At 46.7% G+C, this 14246-nt stretch overlaps 1 protein-coding gene across 4 annotated transcripts in view; it reads left to right on the plus strand.

Annotated features, from left to right (window-relative positions):
- The window catches only part of UCHL5 (ubiquitin C-terminal hydrolase L5), a 161420-nt gene that overhangs the window by 54973 nt on the left and 92201 nt on the right, over positions 1–14246 (plus strand). For all 4 annotated transcript variants that reach the window (XM_085601536.1, XM_085601537.1, XM_085601535.1 and 1 more), the window contains exon 3: positions 6427–6532. In XM_085601536.1, coding sequence (XP_085457662.1) covers positions 6427–6532 — 106 coding nt within the window. The remainder of the gene's footprint in view (positions 1–6426; positions 6533–14246) is intronic.

The raw sequence follows: 14246 nt of genomic DNA on the forward strand, positions 1-14246 counted from the left end.
TGGTTTTATTGTGCTTTATTTGTTGTGTATGTGATGGAGAGCATGCTCTGCTGCTGCCTTGCTGTGCCTTTTTCTGTATCTGAGTGAATTTTGCACTGCTGTACGTGTTTGTGCAGTCCACAAACAACAAAACCTAGCTTTGCCCTTGTAAAAAAAAGGTTTTTATTTTTTACACTGTAGAAATGTTTGAGATTTTCCATAGGGGATGCTGCTTTTGTTTATAGATATATGGCTTCTTGGTTCACCATCTCAGGAGCATAGGAGTAACTGGCACGGTGCTGCAATGGCTGAGCTCCTTCTTGGAGGGAAGATTTTTTCAGGTATTCGAGGATGACACTGCCTCTACACCCATCGCTTTACTGTGTGGAGTCCCTCATGGCTAGTCGCTTAGCCCGACTCTTTTTAATGTGTACATAGCCCCGCTGGCGGTTGTTGTAGCCCCCTTCGGGATCCGCATGGTGACCTACGCCGATGATACTCAATTGGTGGTAGCGCTTAACCAAGCAGATCAGAGGGCGAATGGCCTCTACTCTTGTCTCGAGGAAATAACTAACTGGATGGACGCATCTCACCTTAAGCTTAATGGGGGGAAAACGGAGCTCATGAGATTGGGCAATCCCCTAAGCTTTAAATCCAGCACCATGTGGCCATCTTGTATGGGCCCCAAACCGGTCCCTAAGACCGAGATCAAGAGCTTAGGCATTTGGTTAGATCAGGACTTTACCTTCAGGGCGCAGGCCAGGAAGACTGCAGCTATCTGCTATGGACTGCTCAGAATGGCCCGTAAAGTACTCCCTCTCCTCCCCTTCCAAGCCAAAAAAATATTAGTCCAGTCGCTCATACTCTCCAGAATAGACTATGGCAACGCCTTGTATTTGGGTGCCCCAAGTTCAGTAGTCATGATACTCCAGGCAGTACAAAACTGTGCAGCCAGATTATTGATGGGAGTTTCTGATCGTCACTCTGCTAAACCTGCTCTTCGCTCCCTTCACTGGCTTCCGGTGCAGCAAAGAATCCGATTTAAAGCTTTGTGCGTGGCCAATAAATCTATGCAAGGGAACGGGCCGCCAATAAATTCAACCATGATCCGTCCTTATAATGCCAACAGGAAACTATGCTCGGACGAGCTGCATTTGGCTGAAGTCCCCAGGATTAAGAAGGCAAGAAGCGGTGGACGGCTTTTCTCATATAACTCTGCTAAACTCTGGAACTCTCTGCCGCTGTATCTTTGCAGGGAACCCAGTCACCTTGTCTTTCTAAAACAATTAAGACACTTCTGTTCCTCTAAGTTCCACCTCCTCTCTCGTGTTCGGCCTAGCACTGGGAGGCTCCCGGGTAGCCATGCGCTATATAAACGTATCTTTAATTTCATATGTTGCTTTTGCATTGGGATTAGACTTGTGCCAGTTTATGGAAGAATTTGGTGCCTCCTGTAGCACCAAAGTGTCCTATTTAGTATGGATGATGGGGATTACTCAACTCCATGATTCAGCAACAGTGGCAGCATATGAAACGGCTGGAATGGGCACACAGACGCCCATGTGTCTGTGGGTGGGGGTGTGGTTTGTTGCTTGTTTATGGCAATATATGGTCATGCAAGATACATGTTTGTGAGGTGATTCTGTGCATGATTGTTTGAAGTGTGCGATGGGCATGAGTGTATGAGAGAATTTTAACATAAACCACATCTGTGAAGAACTCTTCTTAGGAGGAAAAAGGATCCAGGGTTCCTAGTGGCTAATTTAACAGTTGTATTCTAAGATTCCCTTGTCCTTCTGTTGCTGAATATTTGAGGGTCTACCTTGCGTGACTTAGTAAATTGCTTCCCTGGTCAAAGCTGAAGAACTGTTTCACTGGAGATGTGATGCTCCGGCCCTCATCTTTTTTTACTTGAGCAGGGTAAATGTCAAGGTCTTTGGGGGTCACCTGTAATGTAGGGACTTGTTTTCATGCTTTGAAACTAATGCAGAATGTCAGTTGTCATGCTGTAGAACACCAACAACAGTATTTGTAATATGATTAACTGTTGTTCATATGGATGAGTGCTAGTATTGGCTGGGAGGAGCATCATTTTTAAGGTAAGACTGGGGTACATATAAAGGTTCCTATGTGATGTTTGGGTTTAACAAAGTTGTGGTATTTGCGGTCTCTTAATATCGCTTAGCTGTAAGTGCTTGGGGGGATGGTGGAGGGCCTTGCTGTGATATTGTTAGAGTAGAGCAAGGTCCGATTTTAAAAAAAAAAAAAAAAAGAGAAAAAAAAAATGAAATTCTGGGTTAATGAGCCTATCATCACTGTCATTATGCCCGACTGTAAATGGGGGAGAGGTAACCAAAAAAAAAAAAAGAGATCTGCTTTTACCAAGTTATGCTTTCTGCTGGTTGTTGTAGCTCTCCATAAAAAGGGGCAAGATAATGGTGTTGGCTTTCTGTGTCCATGATTGTATGATGAAAAAAAAAAATTACACCCCACCCACACGCCCCTCCTTCTGCAGTAACAGGATTACCAGAGAGAGGAATTCCTCAGGTTTTTGCACCTTAATAACTTTGCACTAGGTTGGCGAATCTTACGGTCAGTCAGATTTCACAGAAATGTATAATATGCTATGCAGCTCCTTTTTCACATGGTAACTACATTTGTTTAGTGGTTGTTAAGTGATACGGCAAAACAACTTAGTGATATGTGTTGTCTTAGTACTACTGTGGTACATAGCAATGTCATTAGTTGATTGACTAATGACTGTCTTTACAAAACTTAAAGGCAGCCATTTTGTTTCAGTTGCAGTTTGTCTGTCTTGTGTGTTACGCCTTCAGATCTAGTTAAGTATTGGCTTTTGGATTAGTCCCCTACTTATTGCCACTTCACTAAAGTGGTAATAGGTAGGGAAAATATTTATCAGTTTCTATATCTTTTTTTTAAAAAGTGCAGACTACTGCGGTAAACTAATTAAAAAAAATTGTTACATTTTTAAATTGCACCACAATACACTGTTTTACAAATATAGTGTACTAAAGGCTATTTTACATGTTTAGCATATTTAAAAAAGCACAACGTCTACAGAGTTAACCAGTAAAACTTAAAAAAAAAAAAAAAAAAAAAAAATATGTGCTGTTCTCCCTAGCCTGCTATAAAAATATATAGAAATGTATAAATAACCTTTTCTATCTATTTACAGTTAAATAAAGTGGTAGTAGTGAACAACAATTAGACCGAATACATACTTGTGTCTAAGACCCTAACCCAGAACTGTGATTAAAAACGACATGGTGGCCTTTTACCTTTGGTAAACGCAGGCATTATCCAATCATATCATATACGACTTCTCATCTGCATGTACCGCAGTATACAGCTGCACAGAATACAATTTAAAAAAAAGTTTACACTACTTACAATATACACACATACTATCAAAAATTACCATTTACAACTCAAGATGTATATTCCTGCCACATTACATCTACATCCGTTGACCCACTTTCACACTAGTTCGGTCAGTTAACACACACTACGCGATAACACTCTATGCCACTCCACTATACACCACTGCACTGTACGCTAATCCACTCTACGCCACTCCACATTGCTGTACTATATGCTATTATATTGTACGCTACTCCATTCTATGACACTCTTGTGTACTCCACCAATTCACTGTACGTTATTTGACTGTACGCAACTCCACTCTGGCACTGCACTCTATGCTGTTTTACTACATGCTATTCCACTGTGTGCCACTTTAATGTACACCACTGCACTTTACGATATTCCGCTGTATGCCACTCCCCAACAATAGTTTACGCTATTAGACCATGCAACACTACATTCTACAACACACCACGTCACTAGTCTACGCCGCTACAGTCTACTCTGTACCACTGTACAGAACTGCACTCTACACAAACCCACTGTATATCACTCCACACCACACCACACCAATAAACTCAATGTTGTTCCATCCTACACCACTCCATTGTACGCTACTCCACTATATGCCAGTCCAGTCTGCTGTTCCACTTTTAATCACTCCACTGTACCACATTTCACTCTACTATACTGTAATACAGTATACTTTACTACACACTCCACTCTACTGTACCACACTCCACTTAATGACACTGAACAACCGTGAACTGCACAATTTAAATCTTTTAAAAAATAAATAAATAAAAAAACAAGATTGAGGAGATGTTATAGTTAGGAAAACTGTATTTCCTCTTTCTATACAAACCCAACTTAAACTAAACAAACATTAGAAATTCTGAAGATTAAACTTAAAAGTATAATTTACGTTAGTTATAACCCCCCTCCCCAAGCCATTAATGACCCTGGGTACCCCCTATGCCCCCCTCCAGGGGTCGGCTCACTGGCTATGTCCCGGGGAGCCCACCCCCCAGTCATAGCATTCTCCCTGCAGTGGCTGAACAGGGAAACCTGTGTTTGTTCCTGCTTGGTGGGACCATTTTCAAAACTCCCCCTAAACAGTAGGAGAAACAGTCTGCTCCCAGCGGGCGGCAGCTTCAAAAATGCTCCCACCCACTGGGAGCAGACTTTTGACCTGTTTCCCTACCCACACTGAAGTAGGCAAGGAAACCAATCAAAAGATTGCATCCGCCTGTCGGGAGCAGCACTATTAGCTGCTCCCTCCAGATGGAAACAATGCTGGCTCCTGCTGAATGCGGGTGAGTCGGCTAAGACCACGGGTGCATTAGGGCTCCCCTCGTAGCCCTCAATAACAGTATGGTGGGTGCCATGGACGGGCCCCAAGGGATGGGCTCCCTGGGGCCAAAAGCGAACCAGAGAGGCAGGCCGCGGGCCCCCTCCCCATGAAAAATGCACGGAGGCTTGTGGGGTATGGTGTCCCCAGGCCAAAGCGGTTATTTATTTTAATTTCCTGGGGGATAAGGGCCCCAATGCCTAAACAGGCTTGGAGAGGGGTGCCGTGCGGCTTCTCACCCCTTAAAAAATATATATGGTACTGGGGGATGGTGTCCCCAGGACCATAATGGGTCCGGGGACGACCCCTCTGCCCTGGGGGATGAGTTCTCCAGTGCCAAGCCCTGTGGCCAACCCACCACTGCGCAAGGCCGAATGCCATGTGCAGTGTGGGGTTGGCTACGGACCAGGCCATGTGGCCACCCCCCACCACACATAGGCGAAGGCCGTGCCCAGCGTGGGGTTGGCTACATGCGGGAGGATAGCTGCAGGTCATGCTCTGTGGCCAACACCCTGCCATGCACAACCAAATGCACAGATGCAGTTGGCCGAAAGGAGGGATGGGGGGGGGGGGGGGGGGGCTGATTTGATTTACATATGGTAATTAAATATTACTTTACGTTGAAGAAAAAAATCCTAGAAATTCACTAGACAAAACAAAGGTTAAATTAACGTTCTAGTTAGGTGAAATGTTGAGTAACAACTTAACTTCAAGAACCACTGAAATTCACCAGTTATGTTTGTCTCAAGTAACTATAGCTTGTGCCCTAAGGTTACTATAATTTGCCCCCATGCCATGCACTGTTAACAACCCCACATATTACGTCACTCATGACATCTTCCATGACATCATTGATATCGCTGCAACATTTGCAATGAAATTATTGATGAGATCTGTGTATGGCGGGGCGTGAATTATAGTTACCTTAGGGCACGAGTTCTACTTATTTGAGATCATTTCAGTGGTTTGTGGAGTTTAAAACGTTATGTTACTGAACATTTCACCTAACTAAAGTTACTTTAACCGTTGATTTTGTGTGTGTTGTGCACTCAGGCACCACCTATAGCCCTGCACTGTGGGTGCCTCTCTAAATGGTGGTATTTGTCCACAACAAAAGTTTCTCATGTGCAATGCTTAACTTGAGCCGCTGGGGGGCCACCGTCACTCATTTCTGGGGCACACCAGTCATTTACAGATAGCAAGAGTGCGAAACACCAACAATGCAGAAACACATAGGAAGAGAAAGAAGGAAGAACCGTCACAAATAGAGTAAAGCCAGAACCTGCAAGAGTGAGATATAGGGCTACGGAGAGTATGATTGTGGGTTGAAGGGGTATAAGGGGGATTTAAGACTATGCAGCCTTGGTATTCGATGTGCCGACATTTAATTGCAGCGGCCATGGCCTTCTAATCGGAGCTTTGGGCACCTGCACTTATTCTTTTACGAATTAACCCCTTCGGTGCTCATGACGGAACGGTTCCGTCATGAGCCACGGTTGAGCTGTGCTCATGACGGAACCGTTCCGTCATGACCACGCCCGCGCAAGATTCCGTCAGCACAGCGGCGGAATCTGCGCAGCATGGAAGGGGTTAATCACTGCCTTTGTGAATTATAAATCTCCTAACCCTATTTTTAATTTGTGTTTCATGGTGTGGTCTTTGTTTGCCCAATGCGATTTATTGAGATATTAACACACGTTTTTATCTTATAGACCAGTTCACGGCCTAATTTTCCTCTTCAAATGGCAGCCTGGAGAAGAACCTGCTGGCTCTATTGTGCGAGACAGCCGGCTCCAGACCATCTTCTTTGCGAAACAGGTACCTCCTTTTGTTCATTTTGGGCCCAGGCGTGAACACCAGCTTTTTTCTAAGTCGATTTATTGATGGAGAAAGCGTTTTTCATGTCATCATTTGTAATACCAGTAGCACTGACTGTGCTGCTTTACTTAAAGCAAGAAACAGATGCTTGGTGTATTGCTGCAACGCCTAGTGCTTCTCTCGTCAGTCTCGATTTTAGATAGTCAAACTATTGGGATTTTGGTGTGCATGCATTGGTGCAGAAGACACTTTGCGCTTAAGAATAATCAGAATGTCTGCGAAGGGCAACATTGCAACAGTGTACAACTACCCTGCGGAAGTTGGGAAACATACATTTTTATCTTCCATTTTTTTGCTTCACTTTGCTGGCAGTACGCCAGAGGCACCTCCTTCTGTAGTTCCTTCTAGTATTTTCTCACTCCTGCGTACTCTCATTTTCTATGAAAGGCAACTTGCTCTTTTGTTTCCTTGGTTCTCTTCTGACCTTTCTAACAGGCTGTGGGCATATGCAGATTTCACATTACTGTATTTCTCCATTAAGTCTTCTCATGTCATTATCCCTGAAAATGGTATAAACAGAAAGGACCTTCATCTTTACGCTGCTGCTGGTGGTTAAACTGCTAATTTTAAGATGGTCTAGGGCATAATTCTTTTACTTAAATTGAGTAATATATCCTGGTTTCATATTTATACTTTATATCGCTCTAGTCTGGTGGGTGTGGGGGCTCAGCATTGTACTTGCAATTAACGCTTTGAGTATAGCTTTGACACTGAACTATTTAAGCCGTGAAACTTTTTGAAGTTTGCCTACACTTTTTATGGTCTGCCTTGACAGCACAGCTGTCACCTGACAATTATGTGAGCATCACTAGAAACTGGCTTTGGCTCCGCCCACATGTTTGGATTCAGCAGTACATATTTTGATTGGACAGAAGTTGTGTGCTTCCACATGAAAAAGTGCTTACCCTCCACCCAGCTGTGATCTTTTTGTTTATTTATCTGGCTGCCTAAGCTTGAAGTTTAAAGGTCGCACACATGGCATTGGAATCCTATTAAAGTATCTTAGATAACTAGATAATTTATATGGTTTCTCTCTTGCAGTAGCACAGATGGGAGGAAGGCAGTCATCTTTATTGGGTTTTTAGTGCACGTAATGTACAAGTCTAATGAGCAATATAGTACCGGAGTATACTCGCAGCATTCTATAGCACAGATGTTCAATGCCGACATAGCCCTAAGCAACAAGATGGTATAACCACTTCTAAATATGTATTGAAAAGACCAACCTTGAGCCTATCCCATTATTAGAAAAGGAAACACGGGCACAATCTAAGCACTCCCTCCAGTCTTTTGCCACCGGGGAGTGTCATGGAATGGATAATTATGACTTGTCCGGGACGAGAAGTGTATCTGCTGTCAGATGGGAGCTCAAGCGGCTCTACCCGTAGGGAGCCCCCAGGTGGGGAGAGGATGGTAGGGGGGGTATGATAGAAAACCATGAAGGAAAATAAGGTAAGGGGCCTTTGGGGGGCTGGGGACATCCACTCCATTATGCAGAGCCACCATCTCTCCCTGCAGCTCCGCGACAAGTCTGTCCCATGTGGCTTCAATTGGACATTTGCTCACACCTCTTCCCGGCGAAGTGCAGTCACCGCCACCCAACCCCACTGGACCACCAACCCATGCTTCTGTGCCGAGCTTGGGAGCGCAATGTTCTTCTTATGCATCAGAATCATCCTCTTGGTGAGCATCAGAAGATGATCTATAAACCGGTTCATAGTATCACCTGCTTTTTTATGCTGGTAAAGGCCGAGCAGGCTGTGTTGTCTATGTCTGAATGGCTCGTGGCCGGGGTGAGGGCCTCTCAGACCTCTGACCATCACCCATGGGCGCTTGGACAGCTCCAAAACATATGTAGCGTATCCGCCACAGGAGCGCGACTACACCGGCACTCCGGGAATGGGAAGGGGGTATATTTTATGTAATCTGCCTGGTGTTAAGTAGGCTCTGTGCAGGATGTTATGTTGGATATATTGGAAATAGGAGTTGCAAGAGACCTTACGCGGATAACCCTGGGATCTGCCCCACTCCTTTGCAAATAGCGCACGCCCAGCATCCTGTTCCCAGGTATGCTGGAGCATCGCTACTGGGTCTTGTACCTTATAGGAGAGGGCCTCTGTGAGCCAGGAAATCAGACGGCGTCTTCTTCCCATCGTATACAGGGCCTGCATCAGGGGTGTGGGGACTGGTTTTGTCAGTAATGCCCCACAGGTGCATTAGCTCTGCAAAGAGACTCCTATGTACTAAAAACGGACCCGTCGGGGGATCTGTCTGCTCCGTCAGTCATTTAAATGGGATAATCGCCTGCCTTGAAACAGATCACCCAGGGCGCCCACCCCCGCAGCCTCCTAAAGTTCTGCTCCGCCTACTGCGGTCCAAAAGAGAAACCTAGTCAAGAGGTGTACCCAGGAGTCCAGGCGGCGTTCGCTGTGCTCTAAGGTAGCTCCAGAAGGAATAGTTCCGGTATCTTAGTTTGCGCCTCAGCCTCGGTCTTCACACAAACCTCCACAAGGTTGCGCCTCCCGAGCCACCGTGTAAGCCACTGGAGCTGGCCCGCCAAATAATAGTGCTCAAACACTGGGGCCCAAATCCACTGCGTTCAGGCAACAGCTGCAGCGTGGAGGGGCCACGCTGTGTCTCCCCTTGTTCCAGATCAATCCACCAGCACCATGTTCAAGACAGGAAGGTTGCCGCGGGAAACATGAACCGGCTGTTCGCAAAGAAATGCAGGAGCCCTGGCAACATCACCATGTTCGCGACTGCTGCCTGTCCCTGCACTGTGAGGGGAAAGGAGCACCGGAAAGCAATCTGAGGCCGCACGCAGGGAGGATATTGCTTTTGTGAGGTTTCCATCTTACATGTACCACACCTAATGGTAGATATTGATGGCAAGATACCTTAAGGTCCCTGGCTCCCATTGAATAAAATAAGCCCCCAACCTGGACAACCTGTGCAGAACAATCGGCATGTAACTGGAATAAGCAGGTCTTAGGCCAATTAATGTGCAGTCCAGAGGCGGCTTTGAAGCGGTCTAGGATGTGTGTGACGTCTGCAGTACCAGCGTGCACGTCCCTTGTGTACAGAAGGATGTTGTTGATGTATTGAGAAACAGCATGAAGCTGGTTGCCAACCAGCATGTCCCAGACTGCCGCAGCCATTGTGCCAGAGGCTCCATTGCCAGAGGGAAGAGCAGGGGCGAAAGAGGGCAGCCTTGACGCATGCCCCTGCCTATTGGGAACAGCTGAGAGATCAGTCGCCCTATCTTAACTCTTGCTGTCGGCTCTGTAGTTTACGCAAACATAGTAATCTGTCTCGAATACCCATCCCCTGCCTTACCTCAAACTAGTACTCCCAGTCCAGGATGTCAGACACCTTTTCGACATCCATGACCCAGACATACCATGTAGGGCCAGCGCAACGGAGCCTTCTGCAGCAGCCTGTGCAATCTCCGTATTGTGAGCGTTCTAGACCTGCCCGGTATGAAACCATTCTAGTATTGATGTACCAATGCGGGCATGTGCTCCAGCATCAAGTGCTGCCAGTACCTTGTTAAGGATTTTATAATCGCTGCCCATCATGGACAGCTGTCTGTATGAGATGACCTCTGCCAGGTCACGCCCGGGCTTCATGAGCAACACCAAGAGTTCTTCCCTCATGGATGGGGGCAGATGCCTTTCCAACAGGGCAGTTAAATAGAGCTCCGAAAACTTGGGAACATAGGTTTCGTAGAATTTGATAGGTAGGCCATTAATGTCTGGTGTTTTACAGGTAGGGAAAGCACATATGGCTCCCCTTATCCCTTGCTCAGTTATTGGGTCTTCTAGGGTCTCCTCCTGTTCTGCAGGTATCCTTGGCAAAATGATAGAGGACAGAAATTCCCTCAAGCCTCACCCTCTCAAAGCCCCCCAGAGAATATTCCACCTATATGATTTCCTGACTGAGGTTGCGCAGTGCCTTAATGACTGCGTGAATGCAATGACCGTGGATCATTGTTTTTAGTGCCTCCGAACCCAACAGGCGCGTGGTGGCTATATTACTATTATCGGTTGTATAACTAGGTAGCGGACCGTTTATTGGAATACAGCGTCATCCAGCACAGTGGGATACAAGCAACAGGTTGGCACCGGCGGGGCCTTCCCACTCAGTGTATTGTTATAGTGGGTTGTGATCTGACGGGGTCTTACCGAAATACCCCCTGCCCCCTCCCCCTGGTCACCTTAGGCTGCAGGATAGGGTGACAAAGGATGTGGACATGCAGGTCATGTGGCTAGGAATAAAATTAATATCAGGTTCAGGGTTCTGCAGCTATCCACCAGTGACCAATGTGCAAGCCATAGTGTGAAGTCTCGCTGTGGGAGAAGTTGGGGAGTGGGGGGTTGCAGTCACCTCTACTGCCATGGTAGAGGGGGCCCTCCAATGCAAATAGGCTCCCCCACACCTCAGAGTAGCGAGGTGCTGCCCACAGTACTAGTCGTCCCCAGCCACTGCCTCCGATCGGAGCCCCCATCAGCTCCTCCTGCGCCACTCACTGCATATGGGAGGGTGACGAGAAGGAAAGGGCACGTGGTGACAGCCATGACTCTTCCTTTTCACCTTTAGGCCTGTGGGCCCCCGAACCTTACAGGTGCGGCTCCCTGTGTGAGCCCAGGTGTGCTTACAGTCCCGGAGCGCAACCCCACAATCGCTTTGTCCCAGGCAGAAGGGTGTTCATTGATGCCTCTGGATTATCGAGCCCCTCGCTTCGGAAACCTGAGTGGTGTCCGCCATCTTGCAGCGCTTAGCCATGCTCCCTCGGGAGGGCAGCAGTCATTAACCTACATGGATTTTTACATCTGGCTTGCAAGTGATATTTACAAAGGGGAGGTATAAACATAAATATGGATTCACTATGTACGTTAAAAAAAAAATCACAATAGAGTGACAACGTTTGTACACGACGAACCATTTCACTTCCCGTTTCTGGACCCCAATCTGTTTATTACTCTTCACCTACTTGGTTTTTAATTCAGTGGCATGCTTCATCGTCAACTCCTCGTCACACATACAGATATTGTATCTAGGCAGGCTCTTCCTCATTTGGCCGAGGGAGCTCATTGTGTGGTATCTTTTGTATCAAGGGATCGAACTTTTACAATTGCTTAAGGGTGTCCACAATCACGTATATTATCTTTTTTTAATTCCCAGGGCTGCAGCTAAAGTTAAAAACGGGGTGTTGATGTTAAAGAGTTTAATTATGTGCTCTGCATCGAGGGACTGGCTACATGTTTCAGTAAAAACCCAGTGGGTGAGAGTCCTTACAACAAACCAATAGGGTTGTTGACATGGAAAGTGAAATGGTTCGCTCTATACAAACTTGGTCTCTATCTTTTGATGATACTGGACAGTGAACTGTCACCTGACCTTTTAATCTACACCAATATTATTCAATAGTTCTTTACTTCCACACACATACTTATCTATTACTATGCTATTTACATGCAATGCTTCTCGTTGCCATAGAACATTACTTTAAAGCCAGACCTATTGGCATTGCCAATGCTTGTACTGACTTGGAACCCCGCATGACTAAGCGTTTTCCATGCACATAAAAAATATTATTTTTTTTTACTTCAGGGAACTGTTATTGGATACTTTCAAATTTGAACAAAAGATTGTATTTTAATTTATATAACGCTTACTACTCCTGACGAGGCGTTAAAACGCTTTTTCGGCGAGTAGCACGCTACTCTGGAACCCATAAAGGATTAGTGGTGGATAAGCATAGTGAAATATGAAAGTAATTTGAGTGGTGGATATTAATCAGTTATTTGGATTGAGAAGGATAGCGGAGGGATAGAGGGAAAAAGTTTTGCATTATATAGCGCTTGTTACCCCCGATGGAGTTTTTTTTTTTTGTTTGTTTTTTTTGAAAAACCTTTGACATTGCAACCAAAGACAAGTATGGGCCTACAACCCTCGGGGCCGGCCGCTAAGCAGTTAAAGTAACAGCAAGCAAATCTTAATCACACGCAGCACCTCGGGAAGCAGATTCTCCATGCTAGTATACTCTAGTCCAGCGAACAGCCCAAAGGGGAAACCAGGATATAAAAGGTTTTCATTTTACAATAAGGGCTAGAAGGATCAGGTGCCAATCAAGTTCTCAGCAGCGAAAAATGGCAGGCAGAGTAGTGAACGTCAACAATGAACAGCAATCTATCAAGTCAATGGCGCTGAAACAGGAGGTTCAGGATGTGGAGGAATGTCACGAGCCGTTTGCGCCTGCAGTCCCCTGCCCTAGGACCCAGAAGACATCACGGAAATTGATGCACAAATAAAAAACAAAGATTGGCAACGAAGGAAACCTACCGTACTGACCCCAGAAAAGAAAGACAAAGAAGAATAAGAGAAGAAAAAGGAGGCCATAGGAACAAAGTAAAGGACTAAAGAAGCCCCTCCCCCAACCCCCCACCCTGCACCTCTGCAGATGACTACGGCCCCCCCCCCCTCCCCCCCGCAGTGTGCCTGTCGCCCCAGAACCAAACCCGAAATATAGAAGAAACAGAGAAAAAGGGGAAAGAGAGGAAACCCCCCCCTAACAGAGAAGGGGAGAGAGTAGTAATAAACTGGAGGAGGGCCTTCAACCATGCCCCTGGCTTCTCCCTCCCGCACAATATATTCCTCCCCAAAACAAACAGTAAACAACAAAAATTCGACCATGTCTAAGAGAAATGGGGAGCATTATTCACAGACCACACTATCAGTTATGCCGTGAGAGCACACAACCCCCAAGCCCGCCCGCCTATTAAATGACAACCTCTGAAGGATCAGCCTTATCCTTGGCCACGCTTTGCGAATCCACCAATGCATACCCAGCGACCCATTATCATGTCCAAAGTTACAAGGAAGAGGAGCGTCCAAAGAAGACCAGGAAGGGACACACACATGTAGGGAGGATGTCTCTGAACACCAACACAGTCATCGTCATGGAAGATCACCTTTCCCAGTACTGCCCCAGGGCCTGCGCCGCACACAAGGTCCAGGAAGGAGGAATCAGCCAGAGCAGGCGACCGCTGTGGGAAGATCGCCTGGGTCGCCGGAGGCCGCGCATGGGACAAAGTCACCACCTTCTGCTCAAGTCCAAAATCTCCGGAACAGGCCGACCCCACAGCCAGCCGACCACACGCTGCCACAGTGTCCGAAATTTCCAGCTGTCCCTTATTCACAGAGGCGGTCACGTTACTTTCCTCCTGTGCAGGGTGAAGCAGATCCTTGTGTACCCGGGGACAGGCAGACCGCAACTGTTCCGACGCTGACGCAATACCATCCAGCTTCCTCCCCAATACCCGGGCGCCGTGAACCAGGGTGGAATGAAGGGCTCCGAGAGCGTCGAAGGTCACCGTACCCCAGCACAGCCCCCTGCGCTCGCTCCGCTACGCTCCTCTGCGCCACACACTCCCAATCTTGCTGTGACCCAATGTACAGGATGATAGAGTCCATCCCATCAAGATGGCCGCAGGGCAGGGCCACCCCAGATGGGAACCGGGACTCAGGCACAAGCGCATCAAGTTCCATGTCACTGCAAACAGGGTTCCGGAGGCAGGCAAAATATGCATCCAGTGGGTGGTCACAGGTAACAGTCGTTCTCCTCCTGGGCCAGTGCCTGCGAAAACCGGGA

This window comes from Triturus cristatus, chromosome 4_2 (assembly GCF_964204655.1).
Source record: "Triturus cristatus chromosome 4_2, aTriCri1.1, whole genome shotgun sequence".
Taxonomy (NCBI): domain Eukaryota; kingdom Metazoa; phylum Chordata; class Amphibia; order Caudata; family Salamandridae; genus Triturus; species Triturus cristatus.